The 22829-nt window shown below is 41.2% G+C and overlaps 1 protein-coding gene across 2 annotated transcripts in view; it reads right to left on the reverse strand.

Moving 5' to 3' along the window:
- The window catches only part of Mrpl48 (mitochondrial ribosomal protein L48), a 42246-nt gene extending 22135 nt beyond the window's left edge, over positions 1-20111 (reverse strand). The window contains exons 1-4 of one of the 2 annotated variants that reach the window (XM_021190735.2): positions 20003-20111; positions 11409-11461; positions 8016-8053; positions 1373-1458 (exon numbers count right to left, since the gene is read on the reverse strand). In XM_021190735.2, coding sequence (XP_021046394.1) covers positions 1373-1458; positions 8016-8053; positions 11409-11461; positions 20003-20023 — 198 coding nt within the window. In that variant the 5' untranslated portion in view covers positions 20024-20111. Of the gene's footprint in view, positions 1-1372; positions 1459-8015; positions 8054-8208; positions 8301-11408; positions 11462-20002 lie in introns of those variants that run through there. The other variant, XM_029541179.1, reaches the window with a different exon arrangement.
- Positions 20112-22829: the final 2718 nt, after the last annotated feature.

The raw sequence follows: 22829 nt of genomic DNA on the forward strand, positions 1-22829 counted from the left end.
TCTTGTTAAGGATGGTTGTGAGCCACCATGTGGTTGCTGGGATTTGAACTCTGCACCTTCGGAAGAGCAGTCGGGTGCTCTTACCCACTGAGCCATCTCACCAGCCCAAATATCTTTTTACATATAATTAATTTCAGCATCTATCCGACCTAAACAGATGGGGCTAATTTACCCAGAGTCTCAATGCTTAAAAGGGCAGAACTAACCCTGAACATGTTTCCTGTGGGGAGCCTGCCTGACATAGGTCTCAAGTGTGATTGTTCTTTTTATGAAATTCTTTGATGGCAAGTTCAGCAGCTATGAGGTCCAAATATAGTGCTCTGCACTCTGCTTTAGAGAGAGAGGCAACGGCGGGTACACAGTTGTATAGGAGAATTAAAAGAAACCACAGAAGCAAAAGCTGTTGAAGGTTTTCTAACTAGACCAACAAAATCTTCTCAGTTGTAGTGCCTACAGGAAGCCATAGACTCAAGACTCAGAGTCAGAGTAAAGCCTCCTCACACGCAGGGAAACTTAACCATCCATAGACGCTTTCAAGCATTGGGGCCAGAGAAACAGGTGAAATGACTGAGAGATGTTTGGTAATGCTTCCCCGTTATCACTTTCAAAGACCCAAGGGCCGCATACATAGTTACATCTGTAAATACTCTAAAAATCAGTTATTAGGCTGAAAATATCAACCCATCCCCTACTTGCCACATACCATTCACTCAACTAATGTTGACCTAAAACTTTATTTATTTTTTGTTTTTAATTGCATGTGTCTGTGTGTGGGTATGTGTATATGACTACAGATACCCATGGAGACCACAAGCATTGTATCCCCCTGGAGCTGGAGTTACAGGCTGTTATGAGCCATTTGATATGGGTTTGGGGAACCAAACTTGGGCCCGCTGCAAGAGCAGTTCATGCAGCAGGGCTATGGTGGCGCACACCTTTAATCCTAGCTCTTAGGAGGCAGAGGCAGGCAGATCTCTGAGTTTGAGGCCAGCCTGGTCTACAAATCTAAGAACAGAACATGTGTTTACCTATTGAGAAATCTCTTCCACCCCTCAACTAATGTTAATTTATGGTTTCCACTCTGAGGCCCATGCTGAACAAGTACTAAGAAGATCTTTGTCTTCAGAAGTATCATAAATAATACAAGCTGGGAAATTGGGGTTTTAGTATAATAATCTGGCCAGGGAGCAAGATCAGAGGCTGGCAGAACCACCTCCAGTCTGTATGATTCCAAACTAAACAACCAGAGATGACCAAGGGCCAACTCTATAGCCTTTACAGCTCTACTGTGACTTACCTGCACACACACAATTGTCACATCTTTGTGACCCCTGACATGCTCCTTTCACACAGGACTTGCCTTGCCTCTTACCTCTTGCACTTTCACCAAGTGTCTGTGTCTTCCGATGCCATGAGTGGGCTTTGTCTTGTAGTGCCGACTGGTCCACAGCATACCACCTAAGAGAAAGCAAGCCAAAGACAAAGCCAGACAGATCATATGTGTGAGGGTGGTTCTTGGTGCGTCCCAGTTTCCCCTTTTGTTCTCTCCTTTTAGTCCTGAAATATCTTCAGCCCTACCACTCATCTTTCTTTGGAAAATTCTTTTCTGAAAAACACTGAATGGTATCCAGGTAGACAAAATGCATTTTAATGAGGCTCTCATTTCATCTTGCTCCTTAACAAGCAATGTTATTTTGACATTTTTTTGTTTCTTGGATTGGTTGGTTATTTTTGTTGTTGTTTCTTTATTTGTTTTTGAGGACTAGTGCAATGGCTCAGCAGGTAAGGGTGCTGCTGCCAAGCCTGATGACCTGAGTCTCAATGGTTGGACCCACATGGTAGGAGAAAACCACTCCTGCAAGCTGCCTTCTGTCTTCTATAATGTGTACACACACGGAAACCACAAATCCTCCGTAAGTGCATACACACCACAGACCACAAATCATCCATATGTACACACACAGCACAGACCATAAATTAATAAAATGTTCTTCTTCGCAGAGCTGTGTTGGCACACATCTTTATTTCTAGCTCTTGGGAGGCAGAGGCAAGCAGATTTCTGAGTTCGAGGCCAGCCAGTCCTACACAGAAAAGCTCTATTTAAAAACAAAAAAAAAACAAAAAGAATGCTGGTCAGTGGTGGCGCATGCCTTTAATCCCAGCACTTGGGAGACAGAGGCAGGCAGATTTCTGAGTTCGAGGCCAGCCTGGTCTACAGAATGAGCTCACCACTTGCCCAATGTCTGAGACCAGCTACCACAAATAAACAAAAAAATGATGTGATTCATTTCTGTTTGTAGCACAAAAGTCAATATATATTTTAAATAGACACCCCTGTCCCCAAATCTAGGTATATATGTTAATACTAAGAAAAAGTGGAGGCTCTCCACACATGCATACTGCAGTGTACTTAGAAGGACTTATCTTGCTTTCAATATACACAAATATATACACAGGTGGGTTTTTGTTGGTTTCTCTATATTCTCTTTTAATTGTCATTGTTATCTTTATTCATAAATAAAAATAAAATGGCAGTGTAGTGGTTAGTATTAACTGTCGTCTTGACAGGATTAGAACCACCAAAAGCTTCTGAGCATGTCTGTGAGGATTTTCCAGATTAGGTCCACAGAGGAGGCAGGATCCACCCCAGATATGGGTGGTACCATTCCATAGCCTGGGAGAGAGGGCTACACAACACAGAGAGGAGGCAGGCTGAACACCAGCGTTCATTTCTCTACTTCCTACTGAGGAACAAATGACCAGATAGATGCCTCTTGTTCCTGCCACCATGCACTCCCCTCATGACAGATTGAGTACCTTCCAACTGTGAAACAATGCAAACCACTCCTTCCTTAAGTTGCTTCCTGTCAGGTATATGCCTGGATCCATAAAAAAAATTATCTAGTACAAGTAACTCACAAAATCTGGTGAAATGACCAAGTTATCCTATGTGTATGAGATAGAATTATCACTTACACTTGGGCCTATCTGACTGTGTAATTTATGCTGATAATCACTAAGCCATAACACTTGAGTTTGTATGATAATATACTCAACATAATAAAAACATAATAACATAGACTTCTGAGTTATTCCTCTAATAATAAACTTCTATTTGAAGTTTATTAGAGGTATAAAATGGAAAATGAGTGCTGTAGTTGAACATACAGGACCTAACATGGGGTTCATGCAAGGCTGTGAGAGTGGCTGGCTCAAAGTGAGAGGACCCACTATAGACTTTACAGTGAGATGGGGGCCTGAAACCATCAAAACTGGTCCTTAAGAGTTTGGATCTCATCATGAACAGAAATAAGCAAAAAAATTATATGTATGCTATGGTTTTTTTTATTTTTTTAAAAGATTTATTTATTATATTTAATTACACTGTAGGTGACTTCAGACACTCCAGAAGAGGGCGTCAGATCTTGTTAAGGATGGTTATGAGCCACCATGTGGTTGCTGGGATTTGAACTCTGGACCTTCAGAAGAGTAGTCGGGTGCTTCTTACCCACTGAGCCATCTCACCAGCCCCTATTTTTTATTTTTTTAAATGTACACAAGTACACTGTAATTGTCTTCAGACACACCAGAGAAGGGCATCAAATCCCATTACAGATAGTTGTGAGCAACCATATGGTTGCTGGGAATTGAACTCAAGACCTGTGGAAGAGCAGTCAGTGCTCTTAACCACTGAGCCATCTCTCCTGTATGCTAAGTTTTTTAAAGGATTTTAAGCTGGGCAGTGGTGGCACATGCCTTTAATGCCAGCACTTGGGAGGCAGAGGCAGGAGGATTTCTGAGTTCGAGGCCAGCCTGGTCTACAGAGTGAGTTCCAGGGCAGCCAGGGCTACACAGAGAAACTCTGTCTCGAAAAACAAAAACAAAACAACAAAAAAAAGGATTTTATTTATTTTATGAGTATGTGTATGATTTTATTTATTTTATGTGGATTACATGCATGCAGTATCTGCAGAAGCGAGAAGAGGGCATGGATTCCCCTGGAATTATGAGCCAATATACGGGTGCTGGAAACTGAACTCAAGTCCTCCGCAAGAGCAGCAAGTGCTCTTAACTTCTGATCCATTGCTCTACCCCCTCTGTCATGTCTTTAAAAGGTCATTTTGGTTGCTGTGTGGAGGGTGTGGGAGGAGTACAAAGCATTAGGTGCCTGGAAGGTGAGCATTAGGTTCCTGATCTTTCTATTACCTCACTTTACCCCACCCTCTTCAGCCATAGAACAGTCCTAAAAAGAAACTTCTAGTCATTATACTTTTTCATTAATTCAACCATTTATCTATTTCATACATGCAAATTTTGAGAGTATTCACTACTGGCCAGATACAACAGCACTGAATGAGACAGAAAGATTTTGCTGCACTTTCCAATGTTTGGTGGCTTTTCACAACCCAGAGATGAGGCTCCCTAACTAAGCATTTTAAGGACCTGTCTTTGTAGCCCAGGTCCAGTTACTGTATCTCCTTTCCTATTCTGTAGGACCTACTTGCCAGTCTACAGAAACCTCGAAGTTGCTATGTGCATCTTTGGTGCCTTGTGGGGCTGCACCCCTCATCTTGCATTCCTCTGTACCCCTAAACACACAACAATCAAGAATTCAGCTACAGCGTTAGTGCTCTCTCATACCTGCTTACACTGCAAAATAAAACATTATGTATAAATTAAAAACCCAGACGTCAATCACCATGTTCAAGTACACAGACAATCATCTATCAGTGACTTCAAAAAGCAGAAAGGAAACTATCTTTGAGATGATGATACAGCCCAAGTTGCAAGGGCTGCGAATGCTTGCCTAAGTCTCTCATCTGTAGGAATTCCTTGGCAAGGAGACACTCTTAAATTCAGTTTGGGGCAATTCCTATAATTAGAGCTGCTGGTAATTAAAAAGCTGGCTCAAACTACTGTTAAATTAACCATTTCCCCCTTAAATGAAAGGTTTGGGTCAAATTGTCAGTGGTTAAGCTGTTTAATTAGCCAGTTGTTTTCATTGTAAAATGTGTAAATTCAAAAGCCTCTTATTCTCAGTAAATGCAACTGGCTTCTTTCCCTCTACTTGGTGTCATTAAAGCTGAATTTCCTGCTGTCTCAGTAACATTCCAGCCTTCTGGGAAGAAAGGCCACCCATCACTGACAAACTGAAGATCACCCAGTTGCCACAGTTGTAAGATGTAAACCTTCTGACTACTTCGCTCCTTCCTGTGTCGGTGCCACCCACAACTGTCCTTCAGATTTTTGGTTTACTAACAGGGAACCAAGCCTGCCAATATAGAAGAAGAGTACACAACTGTGCTTTAATTACTTCTCTTTAGAATTTGGAAGAAGCATTTTCAGCAGAGCATGCAGGTAGAGAAAAGATGAAAGTGAACAGCAGTGGCCAAGAAGCTAATTACAGAATATTCTCTCCATTCAATATACCCAAGTCCCTCAAGGACAGAGAAAAAGCTAGCACCTGGCAAACGATCTATGCTCCAAGTATATTTAAAACACAAAACAAAAATGGCTCCCTAAATATTCTAACAAAGCTGTTTGCAATGATTTGTTCCTGGTAGCTGCCTACTTGGTTTTGTCAAAATATCTTTTTGTCTTCCCTTCAATGCTTCTTGGACTTGAATATACCATATTTTTTCTACCTTCTGCATATGCTGTGCTTAAAGGGCACCAGATCTCATTATAGATGGTGTAGTGGCTATTCCTGGTTGTCAACTTGACTATATTTGAAATGAACTACAATCCAAAATTGGAAGGCTCACCAGTGGACCTAATCTGGAGACTGGGAGATAGAAGTTTCTGATCTGGATCTTGGTATGGAGATCTTGAGACACAGTGGTGATTGAATCCAGAAGATTAAGACAGGGAGATCTCCGAGTCCAAGGTCATCTGGGATTAAAGGTGTGGTGGCACACACCTTTAATCTGGGCTACACTTTCTGCTGGGGACCTTATAAGCACATTGGAAGAAGGGAGTCTGGCTCTCGCTCTTTCGCCTTCTTGCGGTGTGGGACTCAGCAACTGCTAGATCCTTGGACTTCCATTCACAGCTACTACTGAACCATTGTTGGGATTTGGACTGCAGACTGTAAGTCATCAATAAATTCCTTTACTATATAGAGACTATCTGCAAGTTCTGTGACTCTAGAGAACCCTGACTAATACAGATGGTTACCACCATGTGGTTTCTGGGGATTAAACTCAAGACTTTGGAAGAACAGCCAGTGCTCTTTGCCTCAGAGCTCTCTCCAGTCCCCTAGTCTCAAACTTCTTATAATGTTGGGCCACAGATATCCAATGGTGAATTACAGTACTGAACTCAGGCCCCCTGCAAGAGAAGTATACATTCTACTTTTTTTTTTTTTTAACTTCACTTAGATCCTGTTTACTTCCCTCCTCCTGGTCATCCCCCCCCCCACACACACACACACAACCCTTCCCCTATTCTTAACCATTTCTCTAACCCCAAGACATAATGGTATTGGTGCAATAGCTCTATCAATAAAGTGTTTGTCTTGTCAGTTTAAGGACCTCAGTTCAAGTACCTAGTGTCCACATAAAAATTAAGCAGTGCAGCACACCCCAGTAATCCCTTCACCATGGAGGGGTGGGTAGGAACAGGAGGATCCCTGAGACTTGCTAATCTGAAATCAGGTCAAATGAGAAACAGTGTTTCAAAAGTGTAAACATATTGAGAAAAATAGTTAACTTTAACTTACAGCATGCACACACCACACACACACACACACACACACACACACACACACACACACACACAGCTGGTATTTAGGGATACCTAGCTTTGGAGTCCAGTGTTAAAGTGGTGCCTGTCCACTCCTGCAACCATTCTAATAATTACCACATTTAAAGCCTCTTACATACTATCTTGCACACTCCGTGTCCATATTTGTTCCTTTTCTTATACCCTTATCTCTAGTGCTTGTTAGTTACTTGACAAACAGCTATTGGGAGCACCAACGTATTTGCATTCACAGATAGCACTAGGGAAACCAGGAATGTTAAACATGTAGGATTGTCTCTACAAAGGAAAAGCTTTCTTGTTTTCTGCCCAGAGGCTGGGAATGGAGATGGCTAGTAGCCTAGGCAACCCATGTGCAGGTCCTCCCCTAGGCCTTTAAGATAACATAGACACCCTATCTATAGAACCCATCTTCACAGAAGAAGTGACATGGACTTTGAGAGGAGTTTTGATGTAATAATGCCTCCTGTGCACACAGGACTGTTATTCCCCCCCCCCAATTGTAAATATACCTAAAAGCAGCTGCCCAGTGTCAGACCCTAGAAGTGTGAAACAACACCATATACTTAGTCCTGTTTAGCCAGATCTCCCTCTCATTACTCTGCCAGCCCTGAAGGTTGTAGAGACACCAACAAACAGCTTTTTTGTTATGATAGAAATGAAAACATGTCAAGTAACTGAGTTAACATTGTCAAGTAATTGAGTCAATGAAATTGAATAGAGCGTGAATTTGAAAAACAGGTTTGAGACAGCAGCAGTATTATAATAATAACCAGAGAAGCTAGCTATTTTTTCAACTGTTTATAATGTTTTATCTCATTGAATTTTCAAATACCTCATTACAATTTATAGTAATCCTTGTTTTTAATTGAGGAAAGTAAGCTTCAGAGAGGTCGACAAAGGTCATGAAATAAGTATCAGCCCTGGGGCATGCCTTTAATCCCAGTACCTGTAACCAGAGGCAGGAGGATCTCTAATTTTAAGTCTAACCTAGAAAAGTAAGACTCTGTCTCAAAATAATATGCAAGTAATTAATCACCAAACAAGGCAATGGCAGAGTTTAAATACAAACTCACTACATGGCGCTTGTCCTAACCACTTCATGTTCTTATCTACAGTTCTAGCTTATGTAAGGAAGGATCTGGCCTCTGCCACCCTCCTAAAAGACTGATTCAGCATTTTAGACAAAATCATTATAGAGAGCTAGAGGGTCATTTAGAGAAAGTAGACCATACCATGAAGTAATTACTTACCTGCAGAAAAAATGGGATTCTCTCCCAAACTTCTGAATCTAAAAAGAAAGAGGAAAGTATGTTGACTATAATTAGATATATACATTTACTTGCAAAACTACTATAGCCTTTATGTTCTAAAGTAGGATATAATAACAGTAGATACTTCCTTACTCTCTGCTTCCACAAACATTATTAAGCACCTACTACATACCAGATAAAGTGGTCCTGAGGATGCAAACTAAGTGCAGTATCTCCTATGAGGTCTGGATGGGGATGGTAACTGTAAACAAATGATAGCCATGAGATACCACTCTGATCCAGAACAGAAACATGTATGTACAAGAGTGAAAGGAAATGTGTTCTCTTCAAGCAGGGAGCTATAAATAGGGAAATGAAACTATTTAAACTGAGTCTAAAACTATGGTATAGAGATGCCTTAGAGGTTAAGAACACTTGTTGCTCTCACAAAGCATTCAGGTTCAGTTACTAGCACCCATATAGCATCTCCTAACTGTCTGTAATTCCAGTTGCAGGGAATCCAATTCCCTTCTCTGGCCTCCCTAGACAAAAGGCATGCCCATGGTACACATATATACATGCAGGCAAACTATTCATACATGTAAATTTTTTTAAAAGTTCTTTCTCTTCCAGTCCCAGGTGCTTTGGGAGCCAAAGGTTACTGTGCAGACATTGCCTAGTCTAAAAACCACACCAATCACAACCAATCTCAAAAATGGCACAGAAATGGCATCAAGAAACCCAGTCTTAAAGATATGATTCTCTTAAGGAGATCAACCTCCAGTTCCTGAGGAACACGTGTTTTGCCAAGAAGTACACAGCAAGAAAGGCCTGAAGAAGGTGCAGGCAGACAATGCAGAGGCAATGAGTACACGTGCTGAGGCCCTTAAAGCCCTTATGAAGCCCAAGGCGGTTAAGCCCATACCTCCAACTAAGGCCCAGGCTTCAGCTCCAGTTCAGGCTCCCAAAGGTGTCCAGGCAAGATCTTGTAAGGGCCCAGAGGGCAAAATAAAGGCTCCTATCTGCCAGTGTGAAGACAGATGGACCGCTCTGATACACCTGCACACTACTGCAGATGGTCAGTGCCCCGTGCTGTTTTTACAAATAATCTTGAGGCAAAGGCTGTTTATAAATAGACAGATACACAGACAGACAAACAAATAAATGTGGCTATAAGTGGGAGGTGTAGCCAGAAGGGTTGCCTAGCATGTCCAAAGTTTTGGGTTTGAGCCTCTAAGAAAAGGAGGAGAGGAGCAAACAGGAGAGAGAGGGAACTGATCTCAATTCCTTAGCAGTACAGGAGCTCAGCAGAGGGAGGGAACTGATCTCAATTCCTTAGCAGTACAGGAGCTCAGCAGAGGAAGGGAACTGATCTCAATTCCTTAGCAGTACAGGAGCTCAGCAGAGGNAGGGAACTGATCTCAATTCCTTAGCAGTACAGGAGCTCAGCAGAGGTATGAACGGGTGTTTAGAAAACAGCAAGCAAGAGGCTATAAGTAGAACTTTAGTAGGAGATAAGAGGAAAGAGGGAAAAAAATTAAGACTGGAAAGGTGATTCAGAGCCAGGTCAGAAACTCCCATAAGCTGTACTGTTTGTTTTTACCTGTGCAGGCAAAGGAAGATTTTAAGCACAGGAGTGAAATGATCAAGCCTGTGTTTTAAAAACTTAGCAGTAAGTAAGAGATGAAATGGGAAGAGGAGAGACTGAAGCAGAACTGTGAGGCAGACACTGAGCCTTGCAATACTGGCATAGGCTCTAGGAGGGTGGGAGACAAGGACAGCCAGAGCTGGGCTGCACAGGGAAGCGGGAGAGCAGGAGGATCAGATGGCTCTAGTCCAGCTGACTAGGGAACTGGAGCATTCTAATTCCTGCCTTCTGAGAGGCTTTGAAACTAAACTGTGGTACAGACTTTAGGAAAGCCAATCTGTGATGGAATGCTGACTGAACCATTTCTAATTGTGACATTAGACAAGATGTTTGATGTCACTGTAACTCAGTTATTTCATCTCTAAAATGCAGGCAATAATAGGCCATCTCATGGGACTGAAATGCTAGCTTAATCTGAGTCAGTTTCCTGTTCTGTCAAATGATAGCATTTGTAATTGTTCTATAATATTTTGTGAAGGTTAGAGTTAAGATGTAAAGTGACTTGGTATCATTGCAGGTGTTTATCAAATAGTAGATAATGATTGAAATACATCGAAATGGAAAAAGAATATAAAGAGAAAGGCTTCAATAAATGTGAATCAATAAAACAAAACAAAACAAAAACCCACCTAGGTTTGAGAACTAATTCTAAATTACATACTCTATATCATTTTAAAGCAATTGATTTCTCTCTCTCTCTCTCTCTCTCTCTCCCTCCCTCCCTCCCTCCCTCCCTCCCTCCCTCCCTCTCAATTTGCCTGCATGTTTGTCTGTGTGAGCCTGTCAGTTCCCTTGGAACTGGAGTTATAGACAGTATGAGCTGTCATGTGGGTACTGAGAATTGAACCCAGGTCTTCTGGAAGAGCAGCCAGTGGTCTTAACTGCTGAGCCATCTCTCTAGTCCCAGATTTCACTCTCTTTAGATGTCAGTTATTAAGTGTTGTAGGCCATGATATGGATTATAGAATTCATTTTGGGTAAGATGGTACAATAGTCTTCATTACCAACTTCCCTGAATTTAGAACTACTTAGGATATTCCTCGGATATCTCTACCAAGGTGTACCCAGAGAAGTTCAATGACCAGGAAGGACTGACCTTGAATGTGGGTGGCACTGCCCCAGGTTGAATGAAAAGAAACAAAGCAAAGCAAAGCTAGGACCAGCTTTCATCTCTCTGCACTCTGACTGTGCTTACAGTATGCTTCTTGTTCCCGAGGTCATACCTTCTCCACCATGATGGACTGCACACTCAAACTGTAAGCCAACCTTATCTGATAATGACACTAAGACTGTAGTTAATATAGTAGCTTACCATTTGAGAAATCCGAGGAGAGTAACAGTGTAACTGAATACATTTTGAAAGAATCACTCCATTTTCAGTATGAAGGAAAAAAAAGTAAACATGGAAAGAAGATGAAGAGCAGATTTTCCAGGGCTTAGCAAAACAATGCATGAGGCTGACAACTGGAGGTAAGAAATGCTGTGGCTCTGTATATGTAACAGTGGAGCCAACAGGCTCTGTTGGTAACTGTGGAAAAAGAAACCTAACAGTATATCAAGGGTAACTGCAAGGTTCTGAGCAAAAGGATGAACAGAACTGCCTACTTCTGAGGATGGTGAAAGAGCAATGTGGCAGGAACTAGAATCTGAGATACTCTGTAGACACACAGCAGACATAAAGAAAGCTAAGTCATCATGTCAGCTATGCGTTTACTGTTAGCTGTGCTTGTCACTAAAATCCTTACCTTAGGAGGGAAAAGCCTTGCTTAGAAACAGTATTGGTCCACACGCCAAGCACCTGCAAGAAAACAGTCAGGTGAGGACCCTCAGAATGCCAAGCACCCCTGTAGCTGGACTCAGCTACTTTGTCAGCTCTTCTTTTTCTCTCCCATTATCCCCCTGGTTTCGCTGCTTATCACCAGATAGGAGAGAAAGGATAGAGGGGGGAGATAGAGAGATCCTTGAAATCTAATTTCTTTGTTTCTTTCTTTGTAGCTGCTCTTTGCAACTTTGTGGCTCTTCTTTTTCCCACCCTTTATCTCCCCCACCAGATTTACTCTCCTATTACTAGATAAGAGATGAAGAAGGATAGAGGGGAGAGAGATGAAGATCTGTGAATCTAATATCTTTCTTCTTGTTTCTTCTTTGAGCATGACTTCTAACAAACTGCAAACAACCCCCCGCAAACCCCTTACACACTCACACACCCAACCACCCACCTCACCTATTGTAGTTATAGCATTTATATACCCTCTGAAAAGTTCCCAGAATTCCAAACATCACACAACTGCAGAAAATATCTGCAGCTGGCAAAACCACACCCCTGCTAGGGCATGAGGCAAGTCATAGTCAGCTGCTTCAAAGCAGCCCCATATCCCCACAGTCTTATAATATTTCTGTGTTTTTAAAAGAAACCAGAATTCTCACTACACGTCTCATCCTGAGAGAGAAACCCACAGTATACAACCCAAAAAGTACCAAAGTGTTCTTACCTAGCAAACAACTAACGTGCAAGCAAACCAAGATCCTTTTTCCTTACTCTGCCTACTACAGAAAATGCTGACAAAGAAAAGAACCCCTCTCCTGAAATTTTCTATCCTGCTTCCCTTTCCAACTTGAAATATATTTTTCTTTTTTTTTTTTTTTAAGATTTATTTATTATTATATGTAAGTACACTGTAGCTGACTTCAGACACACCAGAAGAGGGCATCACATCTCATTATGGGTGGTTGTGAGCCACCATGTGGTTGCTGGGATTTGAACTCAGGACCTTCGGAAGAGCAGTCAGTGCTCTTACCCACTGAGCCATCTCACCAGCCCGAAATATATTTTTCTTAACAGGGGCTTTCTTAAATGTTCTTTAATTCTCACACATTGCAAGATAATTTTTAGCAACTAAAGGTCAGAGAGGTCTTATTTCTAAAAAGTTACAGTTAATAAGAGACTAAGACGACTGTGTCACTCCAAAGGCTGTGCCTCTCTTACAGCTCTGACTCTCTCAATAGCAACAGTAACAATCATATTAGGGCAGGTGTGAAAAGACACTAATGAGAGGAGACTTCACCTCACTCTTGCCCTGCTAGGGCCCATCCGAAAGACCATTGTCCTGTCTTACTAAGGAAGAATGTGGTATATAGAAGTTCTTTTTATAAACTAGGTAACAGATTCTAAATGTCTGTCCTTCAGATCCCAAAACACACACAGAAATTTCTGATCATCATGAGAAACAATTTCAATTCTTTTGACATGTATATGTAAAAAGCTTATTATGCAAAAACATGAAATATCTGAAAAGCTGTGCCAGTCAAAGTATATATGTCCCAGCCTAAGGATATATGATTACTAAATGGAATGTAATATTGAGATGAATCCTGGAACAGAAAAAGAAATTAGATAAAACAAAAGAAACCTGAATAAAGTATGGGTTTTTGTTAATAATAGTACATCAAGGGCTGGTGAGATGGCTCAGCGGGTAAGAGCACCCGACTGCTCTTCCAAAGGTGCAGAGTTCAAATCCCAGCAACCATATGGTGGCTCACAACCATCCTTAACAAGATCTGACTCCCTCTTCTGGAGTGTCTGAAGACAGCTACAGTGTACTTAAATATAATAAATAAATAAATAAATAAATAAATCTTAAAAAAAAAGTAATAGTACACCAATATGGGTTTATTAATCATGCAAATTACTAGTATAATTTTCCCATGTATTTATTTATTTAAGGTAGGAAAGTATATGTGGAGGTCATGGGACAATCTGAATAAACTGGTTCTCTGAGGACAACTTAAGGAAATTGGCTCTCTATTTCTACCACACGAGTCCCAAAAATCACTCAGGTTGTTAGGATTGGTGGCAAGTACCTTTACCTGCTGAGCCATCTCACTGCCCTAAAAGGTTAATAATAGAGAACAGAAAATGTGAACTCTCTGTGCTATTGACACTTTCTGTACATCTAAAGCTATTCCAAGACAGCGATTTATTTATTTATTTATTTATTTATTTATTTATTGTTATGTTGCTAGAAAACAAATCTAGGTCCTTGTGCACCATGCCTACCAGCCCACAAAGTTTCTTTATAAAACGCTTTCTAACTCTCAAATACTGTGTTGCATATTAAAAGGAATATAAAAACAAAATGTAACAAGCATGATGAACTTTAAAAGCATTCTATTATGTGAAACACAAGTCAGTCACAAAGGATCAAATACTGTATGAAATATCCAGAATGAGCTGGGAGTGGTGGGTAGTGCACGTCTTTATTCCCAGCACTTGGGAGGCAGAGGCAGGCAGGCCTCCAAGTTTGAGGCCAGTCTAGTCTACAGAGCAATTACAGACAGCCAAGGCTACACAGAGAAATACTGTTTCAAAAACAAAAAACAAAAAACAACAAAACAAAACAAAACAAAAACAAGAAGGAAATTTACAGAGTGGGTGAGTCTATAGGGAAAGGAAGTAGGTTAATGGTTGCTGGAGTGGGATGGGATGGGGATGACAGCTAAGGAGTATAGGTTTGTTCCAGGTCTGAAAGAATGGTAAGCTTACATTAAACAACTAAAAGAAATCACCAGCATTATATGATGAAGTAAAAATATGTTATTAACAGCAAGTGTGCCTGGCAGGACCCTGGGAAGAGGCTTCAAGTCCTGAGCTTTGCAGGTTACAGACTTCCCTAACGATTTGTTCAAGATCAGGATCCACCTCCCGAAACAAGTGCTCAAAAGGCCCTGATAGACAGAAGGCTTACTTACTACCTCAGGAGAGTCACTGAAACCCTTCACACCATCCAGTGACCTCTATGCTGAGTGATTCTCTTGGGTACAATATGCACAATCAAGTTTTGTTTGGGGAAAAATTTAGAAAGAAATTAATAGGGCTGGCAAGATGGCTCAATGGGTAAGAGCACTGACTGCTCTTCTGAAGGTCCTGAGTTCAAATCCCACCAACCACATGGTGGCTCACAACCACCCACAATGAGATCTGACGCCCTTTTCTGGTGTGTCTGAAGACAGCTACAGTGTACTTAATAAATAAATCTTTAAAAAAAAGAAAGAAATTAATAAATGGTCATTCTTGCAGCCATATATTAATCATCCATACCTATTTCACTGAATGCCCGTCCTGTGTCTAAGTCACAATACAGGGCATTACTAACCCTGTTTTTATAGTGTAGAAAACGGAAACTAAATCTACCTCAAGTCACATAGTAACTCCCCAAAGCTAGCACAGGATTTGGAGGTTTCTATGGCTCTAAAGTCCATAATTTATCTACTGTTCTACACTTCCTGCCCTAAATGAAGAAATGGTACTAAATAGCACATGGCCAGAGGGAGCTGATGATGGTACACTAGGTAAAAGTGCTTCGGTGGCATGTGCACATCTGTACTCATGGTGGCATGTGCACATCTGTACTCATATACATTACATGCATACACACTAATAAAGAAAGAAAGTCTTAAAAACTGTGGGGGAAGATCACATATAGGAAAAGTCTCTAAAAGAACATAGATTAGGGGCTTGCGAGATGGCTCAGCACTGACTCCTCTTCCAAAGGTCCCGGGTTCAAATCCCAACAACCACATGGCGGCTAACAACCATCCGTAGTTAGATCTGACACCAGAACAAGCAGAGGTTCTAAAAAATTCAATTCCCAACAACCACATGAAGGCTCACAACCATCTATACAGCTACAGTGTATTCACATACATAAAATAGAATAAAAAAAAACATAGATTAAAAAGGATGTGAAGAGAAAGAACAAAGGAAAAAGGTATGATTAAAGTACAATTACATCCCACTCTGTTATCAAAGACTGTAAGGGGCTGGAGAGAGCACTTGTTGCTCTTGCAGAGAACCCAGATTTGATTTCCAGTACCCATGTACTCCCTGTTCCAGGGATCTGATGCCCTCTTCTGACCTTAATAGGTAGCCAAGCACACATGTAGCGCACATAAAGAAATGCAGACAAAACACTCATACATAAAATTAAAAATAAATAAGTTAATTTTAAGGGTTTTTTAACTATATAAAGTGTGTAGAAAATTTGCTTACCCTAACACTGGCCAGAGTAGGGAACTAAGAGCTTTTGGAGAGCTCAAGTTGGCTCCCTCATCACTGGCCATATACCTCAAAGTTACAGCAGATAATGCTAAGCTCCCTCATGGCCAAAGTCTCATTCACATGACAAACAGAGTAGAAATCAGAGTGAACAGAACACATTTCAAATAGCTCACTTCAAATAGAGGAGGCACTGGGTAAAAAGAAAGATCTAGATGAGATTGCTTTCTCTTTATTTAATTGTTCAGAATCCTGAGTCTATACAATAGCTAAGGATTTAATTATCTAAAAGTCAGACTTAAATAGTTGACACCTTTCTGGAAGACATTCAAATTGTGATGTGAACTCCTCGGCTCTGGGAAATGTGCTTTCTTTTCCCTGCAATGCCTGGCATTATTTATCAGAACAAAAGTAATCTATTTTGAGACTGAATCCACAAATACCCCACCCCCTCTATTCCCTGCCCAGCACAATCAGCAGATGAACAGCTCTGGCTCTGCAAACAGAAGAGGAGGGCAATGGCATCACTGAATGAATGAATCAGGACACAGCTGCGGCAGTGGGTTACAAAAATACTTGTCCCATGAGCTCTGGAACCAGCAACCACTGAAGAAGTGCATAGTTACCAAAGAAACAGTCACAGGGAAAAATCCATTACAGAGTGTGAGATGCCTTCAAATGAGAGAGTCTGGGTTGCATTGTGAAAGCAGTGGCCCTGACCCAAGGTGAGCAAAAGAGAGCTGGTTTAGGTCTGTTTTAGTTTCTTTCTTTCTTTTTTTAAAGATTTATTTTATTTATATGAGTGCACTGTAGCTGTCTTCAGACACACTAGAAGAGGGCATCAGATCTCATTACGGATGGTTGTAAGCCACCATGTGGTTGCCGGGATTTGAACTCATGACCTCCGGAAGAGCAGTCAGTGCTCTTATCTGGTGAGCCATCTCTCCATGTCTTAGTTTCTTAAGACATGGTTCCTCTACATAGCCCTGGGTGTCCTGGAACAAGACCAGGCTGGCCTTGAACTCACAGAAATCCACCTGCCTCTGCCTCTCAAATGCTGGTATTAAAAGTGGGAGCTGTTAAGAGAATTTATGAATAGGTTTGTGCACTACTACTAAAGGGCCATTGACTGAGTGTTTCTTCTGTGCCAAGCCTTCTTATCTTTACTCCACCTCGTTGATAAGAGTCCCTATTAGGACTCCTGCCTCAGGCTGGTGAGATGTCTAATTAGGTAAAGACAATTACAGCTGAGCCCGACAATATACATTCAATTTCTAGGACCTACATGGCAGGAGAGAACTGATTACTGAGACTTGCTTTCTGATCGCCACATGTATGCCATAGTACACAATGACCACACACAAACACACACAATAATATTTTGTTTTTGTTTTTCTTTATAATAACTACCTCTATTCATGGAATAAAAAAATAGGTTTATATCAACTGACTAATGATATAGGCTTAGCAACAGGTGAAAACCCAAGTCTGAACATGTCCAATGTTCATGTTTTCCATTCTGCCTGTCAAAACTTAAGCCAGGCTGGCTTCAAGAAGTTAATGAAGCTGAGCAGTGGTGCCACTCACCTTTAATCCAGCACTTGGGAAGCAGAGGCAGGTAGATCTCTGTGAGTTTGATGCCAGTCTGGCCTAGGTAGACCAGTGGTTCTCAACCTTCCTAAAACTGTGACCCATGTTTGGCAGTGGTGGTGCACGCCTTTAATCCCAGCACTTGGGAGGTAGAGGCAGGCGGATTTCTGAGTTTGAGGCAAGCTTGGTCTACAAAGTGAGTTCCAGGACAGACAGGGCTACACAGAGAAACCCTGTCTCAAAAAAACAAAACAAAACAAAACAAAACAAAAAATAAAAAAAATCCCAAAAGACTGTGACTCTTTTGTGCAGTTCCACATGTGGTAGTGACCACCAAGCATAAAATTATTTTGTTGCTACTTCATGACTGTAATTTTGCTGTTATGAATCATAATGTCAATATTTTTGGAAAGAAATGTTTATCAAAGGGGTCACAAACCCACAGATTCAGAGTTGTAGAGAGTTTTAGGCTAGCCAGTGCTACATAGTGAGATTTTTGTCTCAAAAAGGAAAAGTCTAATATTGACAGCTAACAAGTGACCCCATAATTAGGGCTCTTTCCTCTAGCATACCCTCTTGATGCAAAGCAAGTTCTAGTATTACAGGATGGCTCTTATACTCGTTCCTAGGCTAAAATGATAACCTGAGACAAGGGGTATTTCTTTCTTTTCTTTTCTGTTTTACATTTATTTGTTTATTAGTTTTATTGATGTGTGTGCCACATGAATGCACTTCCCATGAAGGCCAGAAGAGAGCTTGGGGTGCCCTGGAGCTGAAGTTACATGCAGCTGCTAACCTGAAGCTAGAATAGTTGCAAGTAATCCTAACCACTACACCACCTTTCATGAAAGATCCCTGAGAAAATCAGTCCTGCATCAGAAAGTTCAAATTGAACTGGATGAAATGACAAATACCTGTAGACTGAACTACCTGAGGGACAGCAGTAGGAGAATCACTAGAACCTACAAGTTCAAGATCAGCCTTCACAAAAAGTGAAATACTATCTCAATAAAAGGATACAAAGCAGTCTAATTCAAAAGAGAAGGAAGAGATGAAGAGGCATGGAAGTGGAATCCCAGAAGCTTCACGTTCTCACTGTCCTCAGCCGGACACCTCCAGTATTTGAATACAGCAATCAATGCTGTCAAGTCTTTTTTCTAAGCTCTCACAAACGTTGATTTTGTTCCTAGTGTTTCCTTTGGCAGCATTCTTCCACTATTACTGCATCGACTCTCAAAATCTATCTTCATGAAGGTCATTAGGAACACAGATTTTATAACCACTGACATTTGAATTTCCACATCTATTCTGTTGGCCAGGATTGCTTAATAATATGTAAAGAGCAAATAAAACTAAACAAATGACTACAAAATACCAACATTCATATTAGCACCACCCTTCATCCTTTACAAAACACCCATTCCTATTTACAGTATCCACTATTGTACTTTTCGGCTTGTTTTTCTTTTTCTTTTACTTTTTGAGGTGGGGTTTCAAGTAGCTTAGGTTGGTTGGCTTCAAACTCAATCTATAATCACAGCTGTCCTTGAACTCCTGATCCTCCAACCTCTGCCCCCCAAGTTCTATGATCAAAGACCCAACCCCAATGCCTGGCTTTGTTAGTGCCGGGTTTTCATGGGTTCTTCTGCACTATTACAAATTATATTCCTTGAATACTGATCCTCTCTTCCTTCCTTGGAAAGAAGATAAATAGAACCAGAAAATAGAATGGAATGTTTAAGTTTATTTCTATTATCTTTGCAGCAGACCTGTTATCACAAATTGGCTAAAGAGAACTAGTGGGCCCCTTCATGAAGGACGGGATAAGAAACTCAAATTTAGAGACATTCAAGGGTAGTCCTACATCCATAAATGGCAATGACCATATTGATTTATATCTACATTATGGCGATAAAGTCTCTATAATTAAAGCCTGGAATAAAACCCCAATATGAAGAGAACAGGAATACCAACAACCTAAGCAACATGACACAAGTGGAAAAGCCCAACTGAGATCTGTTAAATTTGTTAAGGGAAGAGAAAAACAAGGACCAGATCTAAGAATCAGTGTGGCTTGGGGTAGTGGTGCGTACTTGTTATCCGAGCACTGGGGGAACTGATGCAGGAGACTGTCATGAGCAGTCTGGGCTACATGATGAGACCGTGTCTCATAAAAGGACAGAAGGCTCACCTGGTTCTGCAGTAGTCTCTTAAATAATATTATGGAAGCCAAGAGTAACAAGACGAAATGATTGGTTCGCCCGGTTTTATGACATGCTTTTAAATAAGATTTTGCAAGCAAAAGTGTAGTTTATCATTACTGTATTCCTCTTATCACCGAGTAACTTCATTCACACCCCAACCACTTCAGCGAGGATTCCCTTATAAGATGATTAAATGTAAAAAGTAGATGACCTGCCCAAAGTCAGACAATTTAAGGGGATGATAATTCCGTGTGTGGGGGCTCTCCCTTTCCTAGGCGCGAGGCAGCGAGGGTGACAAGTGGAGGGGGCGTGGCACGAGACTGGCAAGCTCGCCTGGGCGGAGGAAAGAATTGACAGTGAGGCGCCGCAGGGACTGCTGGGAAAGGCCGGTTCGCAGAGTCCTAGGCCTTAACGTCCGCACGCAAACACCTTCCAGCTCCGCTTTCCCTTCCGCTTCCCCAGCTCCCTACGTGCGTGGAATCTGCGTTACCTTTCCCAGGGTTCCGCTCATTCTCGACCACAGCGGCTTCTGAGCAAACCGAAGATCCACCCTAGCAATCACGACCCCAGGCTTCTGAAAACACGGCCGGAAAGGTCTTCATCAGGTCCGTCCACCAAATCCTACCGAGACGCTTTCTACTCCCGCAGCATCTTGGTTCCGGAAGTTTTTAAAACCCACGGGCTAGATCTCTCCCCAGATTCCACCCTCACCCCAGCTCCTGTCACCTCCCCTGTGATTTCTCTGGGCAATATGGATTGCCATCTTTGTTACCGAGTGCTTTTCACATAATTTTGGTATCTCACCTACGAGACTACATATTATTTAATGTCTCTTCTCTATTTTGATTGAATTCCTTTAGGACATTCCTGTCTGATTAATTTATTCCAGCGTCTCGTACGCAAATCTTGACTCGTTACCTCGACTTTGGAGGTGATTAACCCCAGGTGAACCTTCCTAGCATTCCATATCCTTATAGTAATTAAGAATAATTATCTTTTATTGAGTGGCCATGGTGTGCAATACTTTGCGTAAAATAGCTCACTTTATTCCTCACAAGCTTCCAGGAGAGAAACTGCTCGATTTTAAAGACAAAGGTCTCAGGGTAGACCAGGCTGGCTCTGAATTTGTATTTGTCTCCAAGGTGCTTTGATAACAAGCTTAGGCCACTACACCCAGCTACCAACTATTTAATTAGCAATACCTTTTGCCAGACCTTTGATGGAACCCTGGGAACACAAAAATGAATATAGTTCGTGGTTACTGCCCTTAAATGGCACATTTAAATTGTTACAGAGCAATAAGAAATTCATATCACCAAGATAGGCATATAAACTTTGTGTACAGAGGGAGTACCTGAGTACCCAATAAATTCAGCATCGGGTGAAATGACCAGTACACAACGGTTAATTTATTTTGCTACTGTTGCTGTTTTTAACACAGAAAAGGTGTCAAAACTAGTAAATAAGGGCTGCAGAGGTGGGCGGCAGTGGAGCACGCCTTTAAATCCTGGTACTGGGAAGCAGAGGCAGGGTAGATCTCTGAGTTTGCGGCCTGCCTGGGCTACAAAACGAGTTGCAGGACAGCCAGAGCTACACAGAGAAACCTTGTCTTGAAAAAAGAAAAGCGAAACAAACAAAAACAAAAAAAATAAAGGGCTGGAGAGGTGGCTCAGCACTTAAGAACTCTTGTGGATCTTGCAGAGGACCTGAATTAAGTTCTCTGCCCCTAGATAAAAAAGCTCATAACCTTCTGCATCTCCACCTCTAGGGATTCAATACCCCCTCTGACCTCTTCAGATACCTGTGTTTACAGACACAGACACATGCACATAAATAAAAATAAAATCTCCTTTAAGTGGTAAATATGAATTGGGCTTCATTGATGGTGTGGTTTTTTTGTTTTGTTTTGTTTTGTTTGTTTGTTTGTTTTGTTTTGTTTTTGTTTTGGTCAGCATTACTTCCAAGATCCTATTGTTTCGTCTATCATAGAATGAAATTCCAAAGACCCACTGTCTTAGTCAGGGTTTCTATTCCTGGACAAAACATCATGACCAGGAAGCAAGTTGTGGAGGAAACGATTTATTCAGCTTACACTTCCACATTGCTGTTCTTCACCAAGGAAGTCAGGACTGGAACTCAAGCAGGTTAGGAAGCAGGAGCTGATGCAGAGGCCATGGGGGGAAGTTCTTTATTGGCTTGCTTCCTCTGGCTTGCTCAACCTGCTCTCTTATAGAACCAAGACTACCAGCCCAGAGATGGCATCAACCACAAGGGGACCTCCCTGCTTGATCACTAATTGAGAAAATGCCTTGCAGCTGGATCTCGTGGAGGCATTTCCCCAACTGAAGTTCCTTTCTCTGTGATAACTCCAGCCTGTGTCAAGTTGACACAAAACTAGCCAGTACACCCACCAACATTGCTGTTGCTAAATCTATTTCTCCCATGTGGGGCAGAAGACAAGGAGACTATTACGGTCAATCTTATGTGCCAGATTTACTGAGCAATGTGGCAACCAGATACTTAGTGAAACATTATTCTGGATGTTTCTGTTATGATACTTAGGAACGAGAGCAACATTTAAATGAATAAAATGCCCTCCCTAATGGGAGTGGACCTCACCCAAACAGAAGAAGGCCTAAATAGAATCCAAATCCCTTCCTCAAATAAGAGAAAATTTCTACTTGATTTCCCTTGACATGGGATATCATTTGTGTCCTGTCATCCAACTCAGGCTGGAACATAAAACCTTTGCAGTTCTGGAGCTTGCCAGCCTTCAGGGTAGAGCTACATTTATCAATATTATAGCTCTCAGGCCTTCACACTCTGCTGTGTTTCCAGCTTGCCAATTCACCCTGCAGATCTTGGTACTTCTCAATTTCCAAAATAATATGAGCTGATTCCTTACAATAAAATCTCAGTAGGTAGATGATGGATAAGTATATGCATTCATAGGTACACATTTATGTATATATACATATGTCTGTATATACATATCCTCTTTAGCTTTGTATCTTTGGAAAACCACAAATAACACACATTATTTAAAGAGACAAGTTCATGGCTAAATGATGCACTGAACTTAATGCAATTGCAACACAATACAAAGTAGCTTTTCTTAATTATTATTAGGCAACAAAATGTCAGTGTGGCTCACATAGAAAAAATCTGCTCTGAAAACTGAACTTTGAAGTTAGATTTATAAATCTTTTGCTAGATGCTGAAATGAAGCAATCAGTCAGGACCTAAGCCCTTATGATCGTTTATAGCCTGCAAGCTCCTAAGGACAGGTTGCATTTTTTTTTTTTTTTTTTTTTTTT

The sequence above is a fragment of the Mus pahari genome, chromosome 1, assembly GCF_900095145.1.
Source record: "Mus pahari chromosome 1, PAHARI_EIJ_v1.1, whole genome shotgun sequence".
Classification (NCBI taxonomy): domain Eukaryota; kingdom Metazoa; phylum Chordata; class Mammalia; order Rodentia; family Muridae; genus Mus; species Mus pahari.